The sequence below is a fragment of the Sus scrofa genome, chromosome 4 (genome assembly GCF_000003025.6).
Source record: "Sus scrofa isolate TJ Tabasco breed Duroc chromosome 4, Sscrofa11.1, whole genome shotgun sequence".
NCBI classification, from domain to species: Eukaryota; Metazoa; Chordata; class Mammalia; order Artiodactyla; family Suidae; genus Sus; species Sus scrofa.
In genome coordinates, this window is record NC_010446.5 from 4,467,847 (window position 1) to 4,494,429 (window position 26,583).

Consider the following 26,583-nt stretch of genomic DNA (forward strand, 5'->3'; position numbering starts at 1 on the left):
GTTAAAGGATATGAAATGAGGAAGTAGGTAGCATCATAGTTGTTCCAGAAGTTTTGCTCCCTCCCCTGACTCCTCCCTACCCTTTTTGTTTTAAATATACCCTATCTTGACCTTCAACTCCAAAGTCCTGTACTTTTTTCAGGGCGTAGCAGACTTTTAACCTTTAGCTCATCAGCAGCTATGTACAGTGAGCTGCCTCTGGGTCAAGGCCTTTGCTGCTCACTGGGAATACAGCAACCTAGGAGTCCGGGAGGCTTTGCCAGTTTAACCTTTGCCAGTTAAACAAGTCAAGGGTTCCATAGACTGGTTGATACTCCAACTATCAACCTGGGCCATAGTGGTAAAAGTGCTAAATCCTAACCACTAGACCACCAGGGAACTCCCACTAGAAAGTTTTGGCGGGAGGCTTAACGGATGGAAGATACAGATCAACAAATCTACCTACGACCTTCCAAAAAATCAAAAATCCGCATTTTGAAAAGAATCCTGTAGAGATTAGATCGCTGAGGTTGCTTTTTCCTTCACGGCCATTTCCTCCCACGAAAAAAATTATGTTGATGATGTCACATTGAATTTTACTTTTTAATTTTTTTTAACGTTTTAAAGTGTAGTTGATTTACAATACTGTGGCAATTTCTGCTGTACAGCAAAGTGGCCAGTCATTGTATATATGTGTATACACACACACACACTTTGGGAATGTATATGTGTATGTGTGTGTGTGTGTCTGCGTGTGTGTGTGTGTGTGTGTGTGCATATATGCACATACACGTCCTTTCTTACATTATCTTCCATCATGTTCTATCCCAAGAGACTGGCTACAGCTCCCTGTGCTGGACAGCAGGACCTCATTGCTTATCCATTCTACATGGAAAAGTTGCATGTGCTAACCCCAAATGCCCCGTCCATCCCACTCCCTCCTCCTTCCCCCACGTTGAGTTTTAAAGATGAAGTAGATGGGGAGCCTCATTATCTTGGGGTTCCAAAAGCTTTGCCTCTGTGCCTTTCTTTCTTTGCTCTGACATAGCCCTTCCTCAGGTGTGTCAGTGAACGGTATGAACAGATGGGAAAATTAGAAACACGGGGTCCCCCCAGCCAGAATGCGAATGCTAGTGTGAATTCCTGCTCTGGGTCACCTGCGTGTATGTCTCGTGACCATCCCTGCTTCTCCTACTAGACACATGGCTTTTTGCAGCTGGAATAATGTTACCCACTGGGCTTGAGGTTACAGGGAAGCAGGCCTTGGGTCTGGGATCTGACCCAAAGCCTGACTGGCTTTAGAGGCTCTTATATACCATGAATGGAGGATCCCAGTGGCAGAATGGACTCTGGGTACCTCTGGGTTTCAGGGTCCTGAGTCTGAGCCTAAGGAATTGTTTATACCGGAGCTGGAGGTGGTGGTTGGCCTCACTGACACCTGGGTCAGTAGATGACAGTGCAAAAGGGGCATTTTCATGGTTGGAAGGAGTGGACTCACTCTTTAAGAGTCCCCAGGCAAAGGGTTGAATCAGAGCTTTAGCTGCCAGCCTATGCCATAGCCATGGCAATGCAGGGTCCCAGCTGTATCTATGACCTACACTGCAGCTCACGGCAATGCTGGATCTTAAACCACTGAGCGAGGCTGGGGATCGAACCCGCATCCTCATTGTTACTATGTTGGGTTCTTAACCCTGTGAACACAAGGGGAACTCTCAGGAATGGACTCACTCTGGATGGTCATTCTCATGAGTTAATTTTGCCCAGCCTGTGATTCTGTCTGCCCGTTGACAGTGGACGCATCCATGCCAGAATAATGCCTACATCTCCCGTTTTCCCATCCTCTCTGTCCACTAGATCGCCTCATGGATCCCTCTCCCCCGTCTTGGGGTAACTTTTGCTGGATCATGCACGCAGGGCGAGTTTTCAAGGCAGTGTTAGCTATGGAATGAATGCCCCTCTTTTCATTTGAAGGGAGGGTATTTCTTACCTTGAACAAGAAGCGTATTATTTCTCAGTTACGGTTCATTAGGTGCTTGTCATTATAAAAAAATGTTCATCACAGGAGCAGCTACTTTGAGTGTTTTCTGTATGCTGGATATCAGACTAGGTACTTACATATAAATTCTTCCGTTTCTCACACTAACCCTCCTAAGAAGGCATCGCAAGCCCCTCAGTTCATAGACGATGACATTGAGGGTCAGAGAAAAACACAAAACCAGGAACTAATACAGGGACGGGTTCGTGGCTGTGAGGTTGGCACCAGACGTTGCTGCCCCCTGCACCTAGCTGCACTTCAGCCTTCTCTGGCGGCTCAGTTTTCTGTATAAATGCGGAGTCGGGCTTCCTAAGCCCCACGGCTCGCGTGGCACTGTGAGTAGGGAGCCACCGGCTGATGCCACAAGAGAGCCCCTACCTGCTGGGCTGCACCTGGCCCTGGGGGTACCCGGGGTCCCAGAGAAGGGGGAGCGTGCAGCCTCTGCTTTACAGAAGTAGAGCACAGGCCGGCTGGTTCTCCCCTTGCTGCTGGCTCCCAGAAGGCTCCAGAAAACATCCTTTCCAAGTGCTGCCCTGTCTATTTTGGCTGAAAGGGTGGCCCGGGAGGAGGGTGGCCGTCTGTGTGTGAGAAGGTGGAGAGCGGGGGCTTGCAGATCTCCTGGGTGGGCTGTGTGGGAACACAGATGCAGGCTGAGTCATCGCCGTCCTTGGGAAGCTGACAACAGATGCAGGCAAAACCGGGTCCCAAAGCTCTGCAGCGGGGGCACAAACAGATAGCACGTCTGAAATGCCAGCCTTGACTCCTTTGGCGCGAGCCTTGCAGCTTGCTGTCACCTCCTCTCCTGTTTACACTGTGGCTTCAGGAACGATAAACCGGGTCCTCCTTCGCTGTGGCACTGCCATCGGTGACTACATCCTTCTCCAACGCTGGCTTCTGTCTGGGATCCCCTCGCGCAGGTTGGGTTCTGCTGTCTTCATTTCCCTCTATAGACAGTGCGAGGACAGAAGGAACTCAGCCTCGCGTCCACCCGAGAGAGGGAGAGCTATTTCAGTCTAAAGTCCTACGTCGGGGCTGGTGCCTAGGGTTCAGAGACACTTGCTTGGAAAGAAGAGTAATCCATTCATTCATTCTTTCATTCATGCATATGTGAGTTTCTCTTGCATTTGCTTATTATTTCATTATTTCTCTCATTTGTCCCACACATGTTTTGGCATGCTCTTCTCTGCCGGATTTTTTCTTGCTAAAGTCAGTAGCTGTCCTTCCTTTATTTTATTGGTTTTTCTTTTTACAGCTGCACCTGCCGTATATGGAAGTTCCCAGGCTAGGGGTTGAATCGGAGCTGCGCCACAGCCACAGCCACCTGGGATCTGAGCCACATCTGCGACCCACACCACAGTGCACAGCAATTCCGGGTTCTTCATCCACTGGCCGAGGCCAGGGATCGAACTCAAACCCTCGCTGACTCTAGGTGGGGTTCTTAACCTGTTGAGCCACAATGGGAACTCCTGTCCTTACTTTCAGGAGCTCGCGGTGTAACCTAAAAGACAGGTATACTTCCAGAACATAGGCCGCTCAGGGCTGTTTGGGCATGTGTGTGACCAGGGGCATTTTTGCTCGGAAGGTGGACACATGACCGCTCGGGAACGGCTTCCTGGGGAGCTGTGTGGGCTGCCCTGTAGCAGAGGCAGGTCTGGCTGTACCATCTTTCTAGAGCATCATGCTCTAAGGAGTGGATATCTCAGGTCCTTCGTGGCTCTTCCCTCAGGTGGCTCTGGTCACGGAGAGAGTCCCAGAGCCACCCAGATGTTCTGTGTCCTCAGTCCCGCCATGAGGTGGCTGAGCCAGGGGAGCCTGGAGCTTCCCATGAGGTCCGCCTTTCTGAGACCCTGATGAATCTCTGTCTCACCCACTTCTCAGGATGCTGCGCCTGCTTTTGTCCCTCTGGGCCACCTTCAAGGACCAGATGAGATCACGGATGTGCAGACTTTGACCACGGGGAATGCAGAGACCACTGGGCCGGGAATCGGGAGGCAGAGGCCCTGAGGGCACCATCCTGGGGTTGGGGAGGCACCCGCTTCCCTCTCGGGGCCTCGCATGTCTCGCCTGCATCAGTGATGAGGGCAGGTGGGACAATCGCGTAGCGCACCGAGTCCCTGCGCTTGGACTGTGAGGTAGTGCTCCCTGGATTTCCACGTGTTAGACAAAGAAGCCACTGGGGCCAAACCAGCCAGTATCTTCACATGACACAACTCGAGTTGGGGGGTACTGCCACTCTACCAACAGAATGCTCTTGAAACTTCATCAGGCACATAGAACCGTCATGCGCACAGGCTCGTATGCATAGACTGTAGGGCACATAGAGGACTCGGCTCCAGGCTGGTTCCCAAAGCAGGGATCCCTTCCTCTGCTTCTGGGGAGGACACTGCAGCTGAGGGCGCTCTTTCGAGGCGGACTGTCCGTTATCTCCACCCGGAGTTACCTGTCATTGCACGAAACGTCTCCCACCTCCGCGAATGGAAATTGCCTTCCAGGAGGGGAGATGCAGCTTCTGCTTCCCCCAGGACCCAGAGAGTCAGGAGCTTGACCTTGAACTCAGGACCTTTGTCCGTGACCCGAACACCCCCAAGCCCTGGCTCCTGATAGCTGGCTGTAGACACCACCCAGGTCTTTCCCTAGTTCCTCAGTGCTTTGGCTGCTCGCTCAGCCCAGGTTCTCCCACTGGCTCCCACTGGCTCCCCGACCCTCCAGGGTGAACTGCTAAGCATGTCTTTGCTATGTGTAGACTCCTCGTGTTATTGTTAGTTAGTCTAATATGAGCCATTGTTTTTTGAGTACCTATAATGTTGCTAGAAACATGTCCATGAGTGTCAATCTGGGGGAAAAAAAAAAAAAAGAAAGAAAAAAGAAAAAATCCCTGCAAAGTAGATGCTACTTTCATAGGGTTTCAGACATGGAGAGACTGGGAGGACACAACCTGATTTAAGGTCACCCAGCTTGTGGGTAGAGCGGTCAGCGTGTGACCCGCGTTTGGCAGATTCTGTGTTGTCTCTCTAAGAGGTCAGCTCACAACATGCATTGTGTGTGTGTGTGTGTGTGTGTGCGTGCACACGTGCGCACACTTCGGTGCCCCTTTGTGTGCTTGCATTTCAGTAGGTGAGAAGAGGGATGAATTGCCAGCCTCTCTGGTCACACGCTCAACTCTGGGTGAGTGCCGCCTGCTCGGTGGGAAGGCGGAAGGCTCTGTGCTGGGGCTGCTGGCAGAAATGGGGCTGCCTTGCTTTTGTGGCTTGAAGGCTCTGCCTGAGTTCGAGTCTGTGACTCCTTCGGTGCCTTCATGCCTGCGTTTTAAGATGCGGTCTAAGAGCAGCACAGAACCCCCAGGGAAAACAGGGACGTGCGTCGTGTGATTTGCTTCTGTTGCCACTGTTTTCAGGCACGAAACAAAGATACACAAACATGCGCAGCCCATTTTGGTTTCTGTACTGAGGGAAAGAATAGAACTTTTTCACCTCGGGGCCAAGTGGCTGGGCTTGGTTGCATTTGCTGTGGTGTGTGGGCGAACGCTGGCCTTCCTTCTGCCCCCTGCCCACTGGGAGGCCCTGGGGAAGTTCACGGCCTGCTGGGGGCGCAGCAGCTCCTTGGCGAAAGGGGGTTATCATTTCTTTCCTGCTGTCCCCACAAGATTGTTTTTAGGGATCGACCATGTCCCTGCAGCGTCAGGGACGGGGGTTTAATCCCTTGCCCGGCGCCGTGGGTTCAGGATCTGCCGTTGTCACAGCTCTGGCACAGGTTGATCCCTGGCCTGGGAACTCCACGTGTCGCGGGGCAGCCGAAAAAGAAACATAAAATGGTGCTTTCAGGCATCCGTCCTCATCATAACGCCATGCGTATTAACCGGGTATCGTGTGCCAGGCTCCAAGGCAATTTCCAATTGGGGAAACTGAGGCACAGGGAGCCCAAGGCCTTCCCTGAGGTCCTACAGCTCTGAGGGGCTGATGCTGGGGTCACGTGCTGGGCCACGGCCTTCACCCCTGGGCCTTTGTGCCTTTTCTGGGCACCTTCGTGTCATGGCTTCTATCCCCGTGGACCACGCTTGTGACCTGGCTCTTTCCTTTCTGGCCTGTGTCGTCTGATGGCACTGTTGTCCCTGGCCCCAGGGGCTGCGGGCAGGTCCGTGCGCTTGACCCTGATCCCCGTGTGGTGAAGAATTGAACCCCCACGAGAGGCTGCCCCTTTAACCCTCAGCAACCGGGCCTTGAAAGGGAGGTGCTAGCCCAGCTTCCAGACGGGAGCACGGAGGCCCAGAGAGGCTCCGGGGCTGGTCCAAGGCCCCGTTCAGAGGCCAAGCCCAGGCTCGGGGCTCTAAGGCAGATGGGGGGCTCTTAGAGTTCCCCCACAGCCTTCCTGCTAGTGGGACACTCCAGCTTCAATGAAGAGATGCTCATCCTTCTTCCTAAGGAGACCCTTTTCCTTGAACTTGGAGCTGATTCTGACCACAGGGACCTGGCAGAGACCTGGAGTTACCGCCCTTCCTAGAATACCTGTCTGGAGAAAAGTGTGCCGGAGGAAAAGGCATCTGTGATCGCATTTACCTGTGGTCCGAGGCCACTTCTGCTTCTCTCAGAGCCCAGGAGGCAGCACAATCTGATAGGGCGCTTCCGGCCCCTGGGGCTCCCCCAGGAACTTGCTGGCTTGTGCCCTGGCCACGCTGCTCTGGCCTCAATTTCTGTTCTGCAGCATCAGAGGCTCCTTTCGTGAACCTTCCTGTGATGCTCTGACTTATAATCTTTTGAGCACAGTAACTGCATGCCCTTTTCATAAAGTCAAGGCGGATGAGAATTAAGATCAACACGCCTTTTTTCATTTAATCTTTCAAAGGCCACACACTTTGAAGATGGATGTTTTAAAAGAAAGATTACATTTTAAAGAAGACGTGTTTGTCAAAGGATTTGTTTCCAAGCAGCATCTAATGAGTATCGGCACCACAGTCTTTCTCCAAAATAGCCTTAATATTTTTAACACATTTCCTCAGAGGCTCCTGGGGATGTTCGGAAACATTTTCGAAAATGTAAATAACTCAGGAAACACTTTAGAAACATCGCAATGAAAAGTGCGGTCATTCCACCTTAACGGACCTGGAGTCCAGGCCTCCAGGGACCCCAGAACCTCTGAAACACCGGAGAGAGGACTAGTGCGTGGGGTCTGGATTGCACGAGGGGCCTTTTGAATTTCTGCCAAGAGTGCTGAAGGCAGAAATAAAAAGACGCCCTGCTTCCGCTGATGAGTGATTGATGACCTGTCAGGAAATGACTGAAGCTCTTCACACACGTGATTCTCTTTAATGCTCGGTGCCGCCTCAGTGCCCGACCTCCCCCCCTGCACCCTGGAGACACGGGCCCTGGGGAGGTCTCGAGAGACAAGAACGGGGACAGTGGATCAGGCTCAGCTGTGACCTGGTGCGGGGGCTAAGGCTCTGTGCCTGGGGGGTGGGGACCCCGCCCGTTAGGGTGGTGGCTTTGGAGATGGAGAGACGGGCTTGGATTCTAGGAGCCCCGGACAGTGAGATTTGACAACTAACTGTCTTTGGGGGTGTCTTCCTTCGTTCCGGAAGCTGTAACAAAACACTACAGACATTTATGGCTCTGGAGCTGAGCCTGAGATGCGCACGGTGCCCGCACGGTCCGGTGAGGGCCCCTCCCAGGCGGCAGACGTCTTGGGTTCTCGCGGGGCAGCGGGGGAAGGGAGCGCCTCCGGGGCTTGTTCGTAAGGGCGCTGACCCCTTTCACGGGGGCGCCATCCTTATCCCCTAGTAACCGCCCAAGGGCTCCACCTCCCGGTAGCTTCACTTTGGGGGTTTTCAGCATATGATTTCGGGCTCATGTTCAGAGCAGGGCAGGGGCAGGAGGAGAGAGGCTGCCCCACTGAGCTCGGACAGCTGAGGGCTGGCGGTGTCCTGCACACCTTTGGTGTCACTGAAGCTGCGTCCGGGGTAAGGAGTGGAGGGTCCTGGTCGTCTGGCCCCATGACTGGGCAGAGAGCTGCGGGCCCCGGTGTTAGAACAGAGACCCTGGCCCCTCTCCCACCCTCACGATGCCGTGGTCATTAACGCCACGCCCGTGGGTGAACCTCTGCCTTGGGGACTCAGAAACCCACGCACAGACACGGCCGCTGCACTCTGGGGACCTAACCATCTCTTGGTTAAGGAAGAATAAAGACCATGCTTGTGTTTCCAGAAATAATTTCTCTTCCTCCTTTAATAAGACCTTGGTGGCCATGAAAACGATGTAATACTTTACAGAACCTCTCTGGTTAGTTACCCCTTCGTAGCACTCTCCTGGGTACGCACTCCCCGATCGGGAGTCCAGGCTCAGAGAGGCGAGGGGACCTGCCAGGTGACACGTTCCCTGACACCACCACCTGCCTCTCCCTCCGCGCTCGGACTTAGGATGTGTTCCTTGTCAAAGCTCAGCGCGGCCCGCCTGGGGATGATGGGGTCTTAGAACCTTTTGTAGTAGGAAGCCAGTGTGGAGGTGTCTGTGTGTGTGTGTGTCTGTACCAACTGTGTGGGTGTGATGTGTGTGTGTCGTGTGGGTGGTGTTTTGTGGCTGGGATGTGTCGTGATGTGGGTGTTGAGTGTGTCCTGGTCATGTGCCAGGGGCATCCTGTGTGTGCGATGAGTGCTCTGTGTGTATGTGCGTGTGTGCACCTGGGTCTGTACCAGGCGTGTGCGTGTGATGTGTGTGTGTGTGTTGGGTGTGTTGAGTGTGTGCCACGTTTCTGTCCTGTGCGTGTGTCATGCTGGTGCCGCTGGCCCGGGGACCACCGTTGCAAACGCTACCGGATCTCCCGGGGCTCACCCTGTAGTGACAGACGGCACTGCGGTCTGTCTAGTCTCTGCTCTAACACCGGGGCCCGCAGCTCGCTAGTCCTTAGAGAGATGAGGGACAGGGTTGAGACCAAAGCCAGGGGTTTGGGATTCCTGCACCTCCGACAAAGGGGACCTAGTACGGTGACCAGCGGAACCGATGTAGAGTTTTAAACCGATGTTTTAAATGTGAGCGCATGGCCCTCGTTGAACAACTGAGTGTTTGGTTATAATGCATCACACGGTGTTAAAAAGAAAAAGGCAGCGTCCCACCAAGAATCTGTGTTTGCAGCTCCACGTCCTGGGATTGCTTCCTGTTTGCCCTGAACGAGCAAGGATGGCACAGAGCATCTTGGGAGAAAACCATAGCGTTTCCTCTATGCATTATTTTTGCTTCTAAACATGCATCCCCCTCAAACACTGTCTCAGCCTTTCTGCAGGAAAGGACTAGCGCTGGAAAAGCAGAACTGTGGGCTCCTGGGTCAGTGTTCTGCCTTCGCGTGGCGTGCCTGCTGCTCTGTGTGAATGCCTCCCTCGGGAGATGTTGGGGAGAAGCCCCAGGCGGTGATTAGCACGTGGGTGTTGGTGTGTGTTCTCGCTCCCCTGCTGTTCCCCTCTAAGCTGCTTCGGGGATCAGAGAGATCAGAGATCAGAGAGGGTCTGGCGTTAACGGAATGGGTAACCATGAGCAAGGGTGGCAGCGGATTTGCCAGCTCTCCCACATTTTGAGAATGGACACGGAGTGGGGTGCCGAGAGAGGGGGAAGATGCCCTGGCTGCTGTGTGCTGTTGAATGTGGTAACGAAATGAAGCCGAGTGGCTTTACTGCTGGCCCCTCCACTGGGCTGTTACTGGAAATGCCTTGCACTTGAAGCGGAGAGGCGCGTTCCGACCTTGACAGACTCTGATGCATTCGGCAGGACCAGGGCGCGCCTGCATGGCTCTCCCATTAGGGAAATAGGTTTTCAGCACTTTCTCTTCGTCAGGCCTTTCCAGGCTTATCCGCTTGAAATGTCCCCCTGCAGCCTGTATAGAGGCTGGGTCTAGGATCTGTTGCGTTTTCATCAGGCATGCGGAATTCTGCGTCTTCAGAAATGTTTTCCAGGGTGGCACCCTTGCTGGAGCCGAGATGCTGTTAAGGCCAAGTTAATCCCTTGTACTCTTATTCTTGGGACCTGGCCTGGCATGACCCCTCAGCCATGGGGAGATCGGGCTCTGAGCTCCAGCGATGGTGGTCTGGTCCTCGAGGCGTCTCGGGGGGCCAGAAAGAAGAGGGGCTTTGAAGGGACATCCAAGTACCAGCCACGCTTGCCAGCTGGGAGAGATCAAACCCCTCTCACCTTCCCTCTTCCTGTCTTATCCTCCCCCTGTCCCCAAGACCATGCCAGCTACTACCTGTTGAGAACCTTCTAGCTTCCCCAGAACCTGCTCAGTTGTAGATAATCCCTTTGTACCTTCTGCCTGGGTAGCTTGTCTCATTACCTAGGACGGTAAACTGAGGCTGCTTACCAAAGGCCACCACTAGAACTTTCTAGAGTCACAAAGGGCTCTCTCTATTAGTCATAGAGACATCCGGATCCTTTTCCTTCTCTGCACTATGGGGCCAGATTCTTCCCGGAATGAATTGGACAGCTTACATACAATACTTTAGGGAGTACCAAGAATATAGTAAATGCTCAATAAAAGTCGGTTTCTTTTCCTTCCTCCAAATGCTCGGTATCTAGATGATCGCGTATCCTCAGGACATCCAGCCTGCCTCGAGTCTCCCTGTCAGTGTGTTTCTCCTCCTAGACTGGGAATATTTTAATTTTGTTCCCTTTCATCTTTCCTATCCAACCTTCTCTTTTTGCTGTGGTTGTCTTTTTAGGGCTGCACCTGCGGCATATGGAAGTTCTCAGGATAGAGGTCGAATCGGAGCTATAGCTGCCAACCTACACCACAGCCACAGTAACGCCAGATCCTAGCCGCATCTGCGACCTACACCACAGCTCATGGCAGCGCCGGATCCTTAACCCACTGAGCGAGGCCAGGGATGAAGCTGTGTCCTCATGGATGCTCGTCAGATTCGTTTCCGCTGAGCCATGATGGGAACTCCCGCCGTCCAACCTTGTTATTGGCCCAGGATCTCCTGGCGTGGAAAATTAACAACCTGTCAAGTTGGGTTCAGTGTCTGCTTGGCGATGGCACCCATTCCCTCTCCTTTCCCTGCTCGGTAGAGACACTTTTGTCCTTGCCGCTCCAGGCACCCTCGCTCTTGAGGGGCTGTGTTTATAGTAATGAGGAGAACCAGCTTCGTTACCATTAGTCATTATTCATAGTACCTACCGCTAACTGTGTGCTTACGTGTCAGGGACTGCGTGGAGGGTCCCGTGTGACAGATTGATTGAATCTTCCTGTCCTCCACACTTACATGCTGTTACCAGTCCTCCTGTTACAGATGAGGAAACTGAGCATGGGAGGAGTTCAGTGACGTGCTCAAGGTCGTACAGGTAGACAGGGAGGAGGGGGCTTTGCTTTGCTGTCAGGAGGTATGTGCTTGCAGCTGAGATGCTGTTGGCTTCGGGTACTGGCGGATAAGGAAGCGCAGGGGACTAGCCCAGCTTTGTTATTTTCTCAGTTTGTATGAAAGGATCATTGATTTACAGCATGATGTAAATTTCTGCAGCATAGTGACCCAGTCGTATATATATATATTCTTTTTCTCCTATTATCTTCCATCATGTTCTAACCTAAGAGATTGGATAGAGTTCCCTGTGCTGTACAGTAGGACCCCATTGCTTATCCAGTGTAAATGGAAGGGTTTGCATCTGCTAACACCAACCTCCCCCTCCCTCCCCCTCCCTCCCCTCCCCCTTGGCAACCACAGGTCTGTTCTCCACCTCCTAGAATAATGACAATTAAAAACAAAAATAAACCAATGGGACCTAATTAAACTCAAAAGCTTTTGCATAGCAAAGAAACCGTTAAAAATCGAAACGACAACCCACAGAATGGGAGAACATGTTTTCAAAGGGTGCAGCTGACAAGGTCCCAATCTCCGAAATACACAAGCAACTCCTACACCTCGACAACAGCAGCAGAAACAGCTCAGCTTTGGAGCTAAAATGTCTGGGTCCAGGTCCCAGTTCCCAAGAGCTGTGTGACATCCTGCGAGTCACTTCGTCTCGCCGTGTCTTTCCTAGAAAAGAAACTCCTGAGTGAGGGTATCCAGGGGACACGTCATTGTCGCTTGGGTCAGATAATTGCTCAGATACTCCTGCCCACCGAAGTCAGTGCTATCGGGCTCCCCGTGGTAGAAGCCCCGGGCTCTCTGTGTTTGGCGGATGTGATCTCGAGCTGTTACTTCCCCTCTTGTTTTTTAGGTAATGAACCAAAAAGATCATGTCTGAAGTACAAGGAACGGTGGAGTTTTCTGTAGAGCTACATAAGTTTTATAATGTGGATCTCTTTCAGAGAGGGTGAGTATGCTTTTTTCTCTTCGTACGTGTTTATGCATTTGATCCTTTTGTCTTATTATTTTTTTTTTCTCGGGCAGGGGTGATAGTGGGGAGGACAGGTCATAGGAAATTTTTGGATCAATGACGAAAGGTTCTGTAATTTTTTTTTCCTGCCAAGCGGAAAACCCAAACTGGAGTGCATTTGAACATAAGCCCTGGGTTGACAAAGACCAGACAATGCTGGTTTCTCTCTCCTCCTCCTCCTCTTCCTACTTGCTCTTGCCATTCAGTCTGTCAGTCAGTGTCAAAGGAAAGTGAATTTATTGGCAAGGAAGGCTGCCTGTGTAGCTCTGATAAAAAGGTGTCTGAAAGATCAATATTTGTGGGGGGCCCAGTGCCCAAACCACGGAGCATAAAAACCTATGCCCAGATCTCTCAAAAACAGAATTGACAGAGTCCTTCTTAAAGGTACAATTAAACTATAGCTGCTTCTACTTTTTGAGGAGGGACTCTGAATTTTGGCATTTTACCTGTATGATCCCAGATGGAATGACCAGTTCATTAGCAGCAGCACTAAAGAGACTGAGACACGTGATCTTCCTTCAGAAAGCATCTGACATATGGATTTGTAACCATAGTTATTCATACTGTACCTCATCTGAATTGTATATTGACCTTCAGTTATTGACTAAGGCTTGTCTGAAATCATCCCTGATAGCAAGACGTTTCAAAACGGCACATCTGGAATTCCCATCGTGGTGCAGTGGCAATAAATCTGACCAGTATCCATGAAGATGCTGGTTCGATCCCTGGTCTTGCTCAGTGGGATAAGGATCCAGTGTTGCCATGAGCTGTGATGTAGGTCACAGATGGAGCTCGGTTCTGGCATTGCTGTGGCTGTGGTGTAGGCGGGCAGCTACAGCTCCGATTTGAACGCTAGCCTGGGAATCTCCGTACGCTGCGGGTGTGGCCCTAAAAAATAATGGCACATCTAAAACACAAAGAGAGCCCTGTGCCATTGGCAAAAGAGGTTGAAAATGGGAAGCATAAGTTACCCAATAAGCCTGTGGTACTTTTGCTTCTTTCCACATCTCTGTGGTTTGGGGGAGGTACCTTATGTAGCCGTGCTCACTTCTAAAGCCTGGTATTGAGTTAGCTGAATTAAAACCTGAGCTTTGAATCATTTGTTCTATGTATAGATGTAGATTTGTGTGGGGGGGTATATAATTTTTATTACTGTTTATATTACTATAGTATATAGTCATAAGAACAAAAAGTTACGTCCCATTAATACTAAAAGTAATTGTTTTTAAAACATGAATCATCACATTTCTTAACTCATCTTTTTTTACTTTTTTCTTCTTTTTTCTTATCTCGTCTTTGAAAATACCTTCTCTTGTTTTTATAATGGATATTGTATATGAGTAGAACAGTACATGCATATGACTTATAAATAAATATACATATATTGGGGTTGCAAGCACGTCGATGTTTTTATGGGTAGCTATGCAATCAGTACCAGCTGGGGACCACTAGTCCATCAAGCAGAACAAGGAGGACTCTCGTAACCTCCTTCTAGCTCTTGCTGTTCGCACGTGTGAGATAGAGGCGTGTGCACATATGTAGACACACACAAAGATGTGGATGAGGGCATCGTCGTATGATCACACTTGCTTGAGGGTGGGTTTTGTTGCAGCTCCATCCATGAACAGACCAGGGCATCCTTGGGTTGAAGGCGTTTAGATCTCTCAAAAGGATGGAGTGAGTTCTAAGGTCTCTAAGCTCTTATCTGTAGTAAGACCTGGCTGTGAATGGACCCCAGCCCCCTGGATTCTGCCTCAGAGAGCTGTGGACAAGCTGGGCATGATGCCAGCCGGGATTCTGCGTCTGCCAGGGGAATTCCTGACGGGCGTGATCCGTGGTGCTCGCCTGCTAAGGACTTTTCCATCCTGAATCCCACAGGAGCCATGCATAGGGCCAGATGTAATTACTATAACAAGCACACCATGGGCATGTGGCGGCTGCAGTCCGAGCCTAGGAGGCGAGGTTGGGGGCCTGCGTGGAAGAAAGCAGATGATCCCCTGCTGTCATGAGAGAGGGACGCTGGGCTTCGGGGAAGCTGGCTCGTTTTTCTTGGCTGTGAGGATGTGCAATTCAGCGCTTGCTCCGTAGTGTCCTCGGGTGGTAGCCGTTCGAGCCAGGGGTTGCAGAAGAAGAGGCCCCTTCTTTGAACTGAGTTTGACTCTGCTCATCCAGGTTCTATCTGGTTTCTCCGGTTAATGAGAAATGCCCTCTTGTGCCTCCAGCCAGATGCGTGAGCTCATTACCCTGCCCTCCCAGAGAGACGCCCCCTCTTGCTTTGTGAGGATGCTGCATTGGAACCACACGGGCACAGAACTCAGACTACTGATCGAGGATTTGCCCTGATCAAGGAGCTCCTGGCTCCCAGCACATTTATGTTTGTGAATAGTTTTTCTCATCCCAGGATGCACACTGGTTTTTGGTGATGTTTGCTTTGAACGGATAGTCAACTTGCATTTATCCGAAATCAATATTGAGGGAGATGAATTCTTAAAGGAAAAAGATCTGAGACCAGTCAAAAGCATCATGAATTGTCACCCCCGTGCTTGGCAGCCAGACTCATCGTGACAAAAAGGCAGGGGCAGGGAGGCGCGCGTGGGGTGGAGGGAGCTGGCTTTATGGTCAGACCTGATTTCGAAGCTACGCTCTGCTACTTACAAGCTCTGAGACCATGCAGGTGTCCTTTTAAAGCCTGTTATCACTGTAAAATGGTGATGACAAAGTCTGTCTCGTGGGAAGATCCAGGTGGGAAGGCCATAATAAATCCAATTATGGCCTTCGCTTCATTAATTAATATATGCAGAAGAGCGAGCATGGCGCCTGGCCTGGTATCTAGTACGTTACCCAAGTTGTCACTTCTTCTGGTAAATCCTTACCTCCAACCTGCCCTTAACCCGCTTGATGGAGTTAGAGGCCCAGAGGGTGGATGTGACCATCTTGTTTCCCCCTTTAAAAAACCTTCTGCTTCTTTCTGCTTCCCCTCATCAGCCTAGTGCTCAGAGCCGGAAGGCTTTGACCTTCAACTTCTACCTTACTGTCTCTGCTCATTCTTGAGCCTCCTTCTCCTAAGATCTGCCTTGAAAATCTCGCCCTCTGCGAGCTCCCGCACAGATGGGGAGCTCCTCCTCTCCAGACCATTTCTGGGTGTGGACGGACAATCGCCTCTCCTATTCAGCCCGGTTTTTAGGCACCCCTCTTCCCTGTTTCCAAAGCACATCTTACATGTTGTGTTCTGTCATCTACTCACCGGTGCAGGACTGTGAACACGAGTGAATGTAGCTTCTTGGATCAGGCTTCACAAGCGTGAAGATGAAGGATGTTCGCCAGCGCACGAGGGGGACAGGTGTACGTAGGAAATGACTGTGCCACGTGATGTTCCATGACAGAGACAGATTTGGGTCAGGAAGCAGGGCCCACGCGGAAGAGTTAAGAAGAGTAAGGAGAAGCGGGTGGGGGTAAGAGGATTATAGAATTTATCCCAGGCCACCTTTTACTAGACTCGTGATTATAAGGATGTTGATGCCACAAACTTTCGTAGATTGCAGTGGGGGTGGGGGAGGCTAGGTTGCAGAAGTGAATGGTGGTGATGACGTGTGGCTTTATCCTCTTAAGTGGATTCAAGCATCTTCAGGGTAAGGACCCCATCTTATTTGACGTTATATGGGCAGTGCTTGGCATAGAGCCTGGTGCATCCTGGCAAGTTCAAGAACAGCTTAGGTGTGGGCCTTTATTTTGTTTACGTTTATTTTATTGAAGTATGGGTGATTTACAGTGTTGCGTTAATTTCTGCTGTACAGCAGAGTGATTCGGTTATACCTAAATGTTCTTTCTCATGTTCTTTTCCATTATAGTTTATTACAGGAGAGTGAATATAGTTCCCTGTGCTCTATAGGAAGATTTTCTTGTTTAGCCATCCATTCTATACCTAATAGTTTGCATCTGTTAATCCCAAACTCCCAGTCCATCCCCCGCCCCTTCTCCTTGGCAACCGCAAGTCTGTTCTCTATATCTCTGAGTCTGTTTTTGTTTCATAGATAAGTTCATTTGTGTCATATTTAAAATCCCACATGTAAGTCATATTATATGCTATTTGGATCTTTATTAAATGACAGTAATAAAGATAAAGCTGTCCCTGATTCGTAGGGTATTAAATTACTGCAGCTCAGGGTGTTGCCTGTGGACCAGAGGCATCTCCATTACCTTGGGACTTACTAGAAAAGCTCATTCTCAGGACCTGTGTCAGACCCACTGAGTCAGCATCTCTGATTGTGAGGCTCAGGTTGGGGTTCTAGTTGGAAAGCACAGGAAGTACTGATGGAAAAGTTCCTATGAAAATACTAGCAGGGCCATGTATTAGAATCATCTGGAAAATCCACCCTCCAGACAAATGGAAAAAAAAAAAAATGCTGAGTGGACACCACCTAGGCATCTTTCTCAAGTTCCACAGGTAACGCCAAGGTTGAGAATGCCCGGGTTAGAACTAAACGCAGCATCCGCCAAGCAACCTCAGCCTTCGGTTGGTAACATTTTTATCAGAAGGAAAGGGACACATCTCTTCCTTCACATCTCTTCCTTCACGATGTGGTTGTGACCGTCTTTCCTGGTGGGAGACTGGATCGGAACTCCCTTCGCCCATGCCTTTTGCGCAGGAATCTGTAGAGGTCCTGTCTTGACTTTCTAGCGTGGGTTCTGGGAGTCAGAAAGCAAAAGGGAGATCTTATTTCATTTATAGTAATCTTCTCATAAGGAGATGTTTAAGCGAACAATTAATTACAAAACCCATTGCATGGGTATTTATGGCGTTAATATATCAATAACCCATTTATACCTATTTCTGAGGGCATGAACCTTCATTTCTAATATTGTTAGCTGAAAGGGAGCTAACGTTTGTCCTTGAAAATGAACTCAAATTTCGTTTTTAAAAAAATTAAAAAATTTTTTGTTTGTCTTTTTAGGGCCACACCCATGGCATATGGAAGTTCCCAGGCTAGGATTTGAATCTGAGATGCAGCTGCTGGCCTACACCACAGCCACAGCAATGCCGGATCCAAGCTGCGTCTGCAACCTGCACAACAGCTCTCGGCAAAGCTGGATCCTCAACCCACTGAGCGAGGCCAGGGATCAAACCCGAATCCTCATGGATCCTAGTTGGGTTCCTTGCTGCTGAGCCATGACAGGAACTCGCTCAAACTTCGTTTTAAATCTTAACTCAGACAAGGCTCTGAATCCAAACTGATTTTCTTTCTAAGTCAAGTTTTTCATTGTCTGATGTTCAGATTCATCTCTTGTCTTTCCTCCACCCTTTGCCTACGATGTCATTTAGAAGATTTTTCTGCCTTGGAGGTTTTAGGTGTTTGCACCTGTAAATTCTGCCCTGCCCACAGACTTCTTGCACATGAAGAACCTACAGATCCTATGATCAGATCTGATGTGAAAGGTTCAAGCATCACGGAGATGCTGGGATTGAAATCCCCTTTGAACCAATTCCCTTGCCTCGTCTCTACTGGAGTGAACATAGCTGAGTCCTAAGTCAAGTGGTTTCCGAGAGAAAATACCACCTGTGTTTAAGCCCTGGCCGTCGTCCCCATCATGGCCTGATGCTCGGTGACAGCCAGGTCCCTGCGAAATCTGCTAACCAGCCCGGATGCGCCTTAATAGACTCAGGAATACAATTACCTTTGCTTGCCAGAGATCAATTCATTGATTGGACTGGTTCTGTCAGAAACAGTCTCCCCCCCCCACTTCTCTTACTAAAATACATTGAGATCCTCCTCATTCATTCCCACATTTTGAAAAGGAGTGAGGGTTATACATGGTTTGATTTGAGATTTTTATCCCTTGCAGCCAAGGGTTCCATGTAGCGCAAGGCGAAGGGATGGGCTCGGGGATCTTTAAGGTTTGCGTCCTTCTGTGAAATTCCATGATGATTATTTTAATAAAAAATCGGACCTCCCTTTCCCCATAAGATGGCATGTTTAAATAATTATTCCTTTGGGGAGTGAACAGACGTTGGTTACCCGAGGGCTTATGTAGATGGACCTTCTGGATGATTTTTCTGGCAAATCCACGTTCCTGTGAACAATTACACTGTCCCATTTTTTTTCTCTATTTTTTCCCCTTTGAATCTGTGACTTCATACGCCTGCTGCTTTAAGCCTTTTATCCTCTTAAGCCCTGGCAGAGGACATGCTCAGCTGGTCTATAAAGAAAAGACCCTCCCAGGGGGCTGAAAGTTGACCTGCAGAGATTAAAATGTCTCTGGTGAGCTCAGAACCACCCACGGGGCCTAATAACCTCCTGGAAGAATAAAGGCAGAGCAGAAAGCCACTGGGTAGAGGGGACCTTTCTAGTTTCGCGCTGACAGTGGTTCTTGCTCAGGCCTCTCAAGGAGAACGAGAGGGCATGTGGTCATGAATGCGGGGCAGATGGAAAAGCAGAAGCAGACCTGGTCTAGGACACAGAGGTCTCTTACTAGCTGGGTGCCCGTGGGCAAGTCTCTGACTCTCTCTGATCTCAGTGTCTTTACTTGTTTCGCAAGATCTTGGTTAGAAGTCACGAGTGATATTTGTAGAGCATCTAGCTAGAGAGCCAGGCTTGGCAGTGGTGCTGAGATGGGCTAAGCCCGCATTAGCCGATCTGTCCCATGGATGACAGCTGAAACTCTGCACCAGACGGGCCTCAGCTGGCCCGTGCAAGGCCAAGACAGACCACGGACTTGGTGGGACTCTGGACTGGGGGCTTCCTTTTGTATTTTAAGCAGGTGTTATATACCCTGCACTCCTCATCTCCTAGGAAGGGGTCCCCTTGCCAGTGGGAACCCAGCGGGCTCCATACTGATTCATCTTGGCCTCAGTGGGGCAAGCCTTGCTTTCGGTACTTTGCCTCATATTTGGAATTAAAGTGGAAGGGCCTCAGTTCTACTTCTTCTTTTTTTTTTCACCTTTACTGAGATGTGACTGATGCCTAAGATTGTGTAAGTTTAAGGTATGCACGTGACAGTGTCGTCTCTGTATGTGTCTGGAAGGATTACAGTGTGGTCAGTTCACCCATCCTTCAGCTCAAATAGTCACCGTTTGTGCGCGTGTGTGCCTGTGCATGTGTGTGTGCGGTGTGACCCTTTAAGATCTATTTTCAGGAACGTTCAAACACACAATTCATTTCTAAAGAAATAGTAACTTTAGGGACACTACGGAAATACTCTAGTCAGTAGAGGTATATGAAACTGCAGCGTGTTTCTTTTCCAGAAGGTTCTTTGAGAGGACCTTGGGTCAGAGTGGAAGATGTAAGAGAGCGAGGGCCCTGATGGTCAGGTCTGTTGCCGTATTTTTTGCAGGACACATGTTGCTTTTGTAATCAGACCATGCCCGCACCCCCGCTGTATGTGTGCATGTACATATGTGTGTGTGTGTGTGTATGTATAGACACCTCTCTCTCTCTTTTTCTCCCCATTACTTGTGTTTCATATGCCCATGTGTTTTCCTTTACAAAAATGTATTGGTTTGTTTTCTTCTTTCTCTCGGTCCATGTTGTGAACTTTTTCATCACCCTGTGTGTCCTGTTTATTAAGTATGGTTGTTGTACAATGTTGTGCCAGTTTCTGCTGTACAGCATAGTCATCCAGTCACACACACACACACACACACACACACACACACACACACACACACACACACACACACACATTCTTTTTCTCATTCTGTCTTCCACCATCTACTGTCCCAAGATTGGATATAGTTCCCTGTGCCGTGCAGTAGGACCTCATTGCTTATCCATTCTAAATGGAATAGTTTGCATCTACCAACCCCAAACTCCCTGTCCCATCCCACTATCCTTCCTCCCCCTTGGCAACCACAAGTCCGTTCTCTGTGTCTGTGAGTTTGCATCTGTTTTGTACATAGGTTCATTTGTGCCATAGTTTAGATTCCACATATAAGTGATGCCATATGGTATCTGTCTTTCTCTTTCTGACGGACTTCACTTGGTATGAGAATCTCTAGTTGCATCCACATGGCTGCAAATGCCATTACTCCCTTCTTTTTTATGGCCTAGTAGTATTCCATTGTATATAAGTACACTTTGTCAAATGACTCTACCACTCAAGGCAGTCTGCAGATTCCATGCAATTCCTATCAAATTACCAAAGACATTTTTCACAGAGCTAGAGCAAAATATTTTAAAATTTGTGTGGAAATATAGAAGACCCCAGGTAGCCAAAGCAATATTGAAAAGGAAAAATGGAACTGGGGAATCAGGCTCCCTGATTTCAGATTATACTCCAAAGCTAGTCATCAAAGCAATATGATACTGGCACAACAACAGAAATATAGATCAACGGAACAGGATAGAAAGCCCAGAAATAAAATCAAGGACCTATAGTCACTTAATCTATGACAAAGGAGGCAAGAGTATACCGTGGAGGATAGCCTCTTCAGTAAGTGGTGCTGGGAAAACCCGCAGCTGTAGGTCAGAGAATGAAATTAGAACATTCTCTAACACCATACACAAAAATAGACATGAAATAGATTAAAGACCTAAACATAAGGCCAGATACTCTAAAACTCCTAGAGGAAAACATTGGCAGAACACTCTTTGGCATAAATCACAGCAACATCTTGTTTGACCCACCTCCTAGAATAATGACGATAAAACCAAAACCAAACCAATGGGACCTAATTAAACTCAAAAGCTTTTGCGCAGCAAGGGAAACCATTAAAAAATGAGAAGACAACCCACAAAATGGGAAAATCTTTGCAAATGATGCAGCCAACATGGGCGTCCTCCCCAAAATGTACAGACAACTCATAAAACTCAGCAACAGAACAACCCGATTGAAAAATGGGCAGAAGATCTAAATAGACATTTCTGTAAGGAAGACTCATGGATGGCCAGGAGGCACATGAAAAGATGCTCAACATCACTAATTATCAGAGAAATGCAGACCAAAACTGCAGTGAGGTAGACACCGCCTCACGCTGGTCAGAATGGCCATCGCTAACAAGTCTACAAACAACGGATGCTGGAGAGGGTGTGGACGAAAGGAAACTCTCCTGCACTCTTGGTGGGAATGTAAAGTGGTACAATCACTGCGGAAAACAGGATGGAGGTTCCTCAGAAAACTAAATATAGAACTGCCATATGATCCAGCAATCCCACTCCTGGGCATATATCCAGACAAAACTTTCATTCAAAAAGATACTTGCATGCCCAGACCAGCTCAGCAGGTGAGGGCTGAAGAATGGGTGCTGTGAAACTTAAGAAAAAAGTTAACATAAAGCAAGACACAGGGACATTTATCTTAATTAAAGGTGGGAACTGGGGGACTCAAGGTCTCAGGGACCAACAGTGCCGCCCCAAGAAACCACACTGCTTTTATTGTGCTCTTTAGGCTTACATCAAGTGAAGAGGGGGTTGTAGGTGCAGGATATAGGTTTTTTTATTATTATGTTAAAAGTTCTTTTATTATTTTAAAAGTCCATAGCCGGTAGCTGGTTAAGCTTTTTTTTCTGCCCTTTAGGCATTTCACAATCATTAGCATTGAGGAAGTCTGGCGCTAGCTGTCTGTGCATAGCATCTAGAGAATCATCCTTGTGCTTCCGCAAACGGCATGCCTGTCTGCGGCAACCCAGCGTGTCTAGGTTTGCACCCTGGTTCTCCTTGCTGATGCAAATTCTGCTAAGGACCGCTCATAAACCACTTGGGGCCATGAGGTTCCTCTTTCTCTTATTTTATCAAGATGCATCATACTGTGCAAACGGTGTGCCAATCTGCACAGGTTGGCATGCCTAGATCAACGCATTATGTCCTCATTGAACTGGCCACATGAATAACTTTATGCCTTTTGGTCTTTGTTCTTAAGCTTAAGTTATTTATCAGCACTGCGACTGTTTTTCAAGCAGCAAGATGGGGTAAAGTAAGGCAGGACAAGATGGAGTTTTTAGCGTAGAAAATAGAAGCAAGAGGCTAAGAAAAGATGGTAGAAACCTATCTGCCGACACCTGCACCCCTGTGTCCATTGCAGCGCTGTTCACATTAGCCAAGCCCTGGAATCAACCTCAATGTCTGTCGACAGATGAATGGATTGAGAGGCTGTGGTACATACACACCACGGAATACCGGTATGTCCCTTTACAACACGGTTCAGAGCTGCACTGAATTCCATCACAGAATCCATCATAATTTATTTAACCAGTGCTCTATTTTTGGACATTTTGCTTCTTTTTTGAATTATCAAAATACATTTCATATTTAGAAGCCACCATGAAATTTTTGTTCTTGAGTACTTAGAAACACGTCACTCTTGGTCATATAAACAGTACCCCTGGAAAATGAAGGGGTACCTTTGGCCACTTGGTTTGCTTCGAAGTCCTGGCAAGGTGGACGAAGATGGGTTCTCATCCTCCAAGGTGAGGGAGGAAATGATTGGCAGCCGGACAGTCCTCCTTTACCCCTAAACCTCTGTCCCACCTCCTCCTAAACTTTGGCAAAAGGCCCTTGACAAAGCTCAGAGGAATTAATTGCTGTCCTAAGAGTCTTCCTGGCATCGGGCAGCTTTTGAGTAGAGGAGCATTTTTGAACAGCGGGCGTCTAAACATCCCCGACGTAGTTCGTGTCCGGGTCTCCCTGGCCCCACGGATCCCAGGCATCAACCCCCAGTCACTGAAGTTACTGGCTGGGGACTCTGGGGAAAGTCACCTTTGGAAGGCTGGCCCTCTTCTGTTCCCCCTAAAAGTGGGCAGAACTTTGCTTTCACCTGTGTGCTCTGTGTTCCCAGAGAGGGTGAAATTCTAGGCTTTCTTTGAAAAAAAAAATCTCTTTGGTTTCCTGGCATGAACTGTCTTTTATGTCTCAACCCATTAGCGTCAACCAGAATTCCTCTGGAGGAGAAACTTTAAAAATTCTCTGTTATTACCAATAACCTCACGTAATTCCCCCCATGTCTGCGAGGGCTGTGGTGTCATTCCTGCATCGGAGAGGAAGCAGAAGCTTCCTGGGTTCAGAGTCAGGGTCAGTTTGGCGCATTCTGCACGTGGCCAGGTGGAGGGGCTTCTGGGGATGCCTGCCCCCCAGAGTCCACGCGTTGGCTCGTTCCCCCGCTAGGCGTGGTTTGTTTTGCCTGGAGCAGGCAAGGGGGTTCCGATTTTACGATGACCACGCGCCCCCGCGTCTTTAAACACGACCCAGCTCTGCAAACCACACAAGCACAGCGCACTCCTTTCAGGGAACTCCTACTCAAACTTCCTCTCCTGGCTGCCCTGGAGCTGCTTGGATCCTTTCCCTTGAACAAGGAGAGGATTTTGTGCTGGGGACAGAATCCCCCTGCCGAGGACTGGCAGACCCCAGAGGCATTTTCTTAACCAAATCTCTGTACGCTTCCGTGACAAAGGCTCTTTCCATAAAGAGAACCCTGGCAGCCGATCTTCTGTCCGCCCCTTTTCTCACCCAGGAAAGCTTTTCTCGAACACCCTCCTCCTCCTCCTCCTCCTCCTCAAGCGGGAAGGTTCAGCCTGCCTCCCGGGGAACTCCTGTGCAAACCGCCCCTTGTCAAACACACCCAGATCCTTGCTTGTACCCATTCACACAATCACTCAAAAGCCCTTGAGCTCTGCCCTAGGACTTCTGGGCGGAACTCTGAGGAAGACAGAGCCGGGAAGTCAAGCCAAGTTTCCAGCGTGTTACGGGAGAAAGAGGTGGAAGTCAATGCAGTGATGTCAGCAATGGGACAAAAAACACAAGCCTGGACAAGGTCCCGAGGTGCTGAGGAAAGACAGGCATCTGCCTCCCCTCACCCACGAGGCATCAGGACGGGTTACCTGGAAGTAGGGGGGGATTCTCCTCGTCAGCTGAAAGCCGGAAGGGAATCTCAGGCCTTGAGGACAACTTGTGCAAAGGCCCGGAGATGACAAAGCTCATGGCATCCCCTGGGAAATGCCATGCTGCTCGGGAGGGCTGCCTGGAGGCGGTGTTTTTGATGGCGTGGAAGGGATGAGACCAGCCAAACTTCCGGGAGGTTGACCCTGAAGCGGGGGTTGTTGTGCCCTGGAACTGAGATAAAGGAGGACCATGAAGCAGTTTCTGGAAAGGAATGACTTGATTATTTGTGTTGTAGAAATGACACTTTGGAAGCAAAGAGGGTGACAAGTGGATGGAGGCAAACTGATAATGGGTGAGGATAGTTCTGGGAGAGGACCGTTGAGAAATCTTGAAGCAGTGGGACTGGGAGAATGGCTGCTTTTGTGTGATGTTGGCGAGGGAGGCCAGTGATGGGCATCTCTTTCCTCGGATGAATGAGCAGGTAAAGCTGAGGGCGGGGAGCCCCAGGCAGCCAGGGGGCCCCTGTGAGTCCCCAGGTGCAGAGGCAATGGGGCATCTGAGTCCAGGGACCAGATAAGAATCAGGGCTGGGATTTGTCTGCTTGTGGGCATCCCTGAGCCTGGCTAAATCCTTCAGTGACCCGTGACATTTCGTGAGCTCAGACTGTGTGCTGGGACCTTCACGGTATCCACTCACTGGATGCTATTGACATTTGAAGGTGGAGAAACATGCCCAAGTGTCTGAGCTAAAGCTGTTGGGAAGGCACCAGAAACACTGAGAGAGAGAGGAAATCACAGTAAGAGAAGAACTGGGAGAGCCTGTAGGAGGGAGCATCCTTGGGCTCAGATGTTGCAGAAGGAACAATGAGTATGAGGACCCAAAAGTGTCTCGAACTTGGCCTTGGCGGGGGGTGGGGTGTGGCGAGGCTTGCTTTTGTTAGAGCTGTTTGGGTGTGTGGACAAGGGGCCAGAGAGCCTGACAGACAAGTATGGCTGTGAACTTGTCCCACCCCTCCCCTGGTCCTGGGGAGAGCTGCAGCTAAAGTGGGTTTACTCTTCAACCTGATCATGCCAACCTAGAGCTGATGGTCCAGCAGCTTGCCACGGGATGCCCTCTTTGAGCTGATGCTGCTGAGGTCAGGGGAGGATGCTGAGCAGGGGATGGGGAGGGGCGCACCAAGGAGTTTGAACTTTGTCCTCTAGGGGTGGCACAGGAGGGGTGCGAATGGGGTGTTTTAAGTGGGGAAGGATCTGATTGGGGTCAGAACATCATTTGGCCAAAGCGTGGACAATGCACTGTGGCGGGGAGAGGCAGTGCCTGCTGGGAAGGTAGTTGGCACTCACACAGTGGACTTCTCTGTGCTGGGTGAGGCTGCTTATCCGACCTGGGTGGTGAGGACGGAGGAGGCAGTGGCTGAGCAGTGTGATGAAGAGGTTTCCTATTGCTCCCAATCCCGTGGATTGGTAGTTTCTGAGGTTTGGATAAAGCTCAGATCCACCCCTGATTTCTCTCTCCAGATGACTTCGTGAGCCTCGGACCCATGAGAAACAGTAATGAGATGGAGCCAGTGTCCTTTATTTATGGCTTGGGAAGGTCCTAGTCGTCTCTTTGTGGGGGGCACTGGGAAGACAGATTGAACAGTAAGGATTCAGCACAGGCACAGATGCCAAAATGGGATTCTTCCTGTCTCTGTCACCCCGACTGAGATAAATCTTAGGCTCAAGTGATTAGAGACAGAGCGTGGAGAGGGAAGGAATGAAGATAAATGGATCCCAGGGCCCAGGAGGGGCCTGGGGTTCCCAGGCTGAGCTGTACTTACCGAACACAAGGGACAAACGGCAGCGAGAAAACTGCATGGCTCTGGAAATTTATTGTCTATTATTAAAATACATCTCTGCCAGTCTCTCTGGTTTTAACCAATCCATTTGGCAGTGCTTTTCTACATTCATGTCCTGGGTCACCCGGTCCCATGGGTTTAAATTGCACGTACGAGCCCTTGGCTGCTCCATTTATGTCATCAGTTTCTCCTCCCTCCCCATCTTCGCATCCCCCCAGCAGGTGTCGGCCATCCATCTTCACGTTGCCGTCTAGAAGTCATCTGAAACTTGGTCTCTCTGAGCCGAAAAGCTGACTCACCCTCCCAGACCTCGTCCATCAGACAACCCCAGCTCAGTTAATGGCAGCTGCCCCTTCTGGCTGTCGACACCAACATCTTAGCACGGTTTTTGACTTCTCTCTCCCTCCCACCTGGTGTCCACTTTATCTGGAAATCCTGTTGGCTCTATCTTGAAAATTGATCTGGAATGTCCTGTGTCTCACCTCTGTGGCTAATACCCTGGTTCTAGCCACATCCTGTCCCATCTGGATTTGCACAACAGTCTCCCTTTTCTGGTGGCCTCTATTTCTCCCCTTGCCC

At 49.7% G+C, this 26,583-nt stretch overlaps 1 protein-coding gene across 6 annotated transcripts in view; it reads left to right on the top strand.

Moving 5' to 3' along the window:
- FAM135B (family with sequence similarity 135 member B) overlaps nucleotides 1–26,583 on the top strand; it is a 289,315-nt gene that overhangs the window by 93,902 nt on the left and 168,830 nt on the right. For all 6 annotated transcript variants that reach the window (XM_021088864.1, XM_021088866.1, XM_021088868.1 and 3 more), the window contains exon 2: nucleotides 12,202–12,297. In XM_021088864.1, coding sequence (XP_020944523.1) covers nucleotides 12,221–12,297 — 77 coding nt within the window. In that variant the 5' untranslated portion in view covers nucleotides 12,202–12,220. The remainder of the gene's footprint in view (nucleotides 1–12,201; nucleotides 12,298–26,583) is intronic.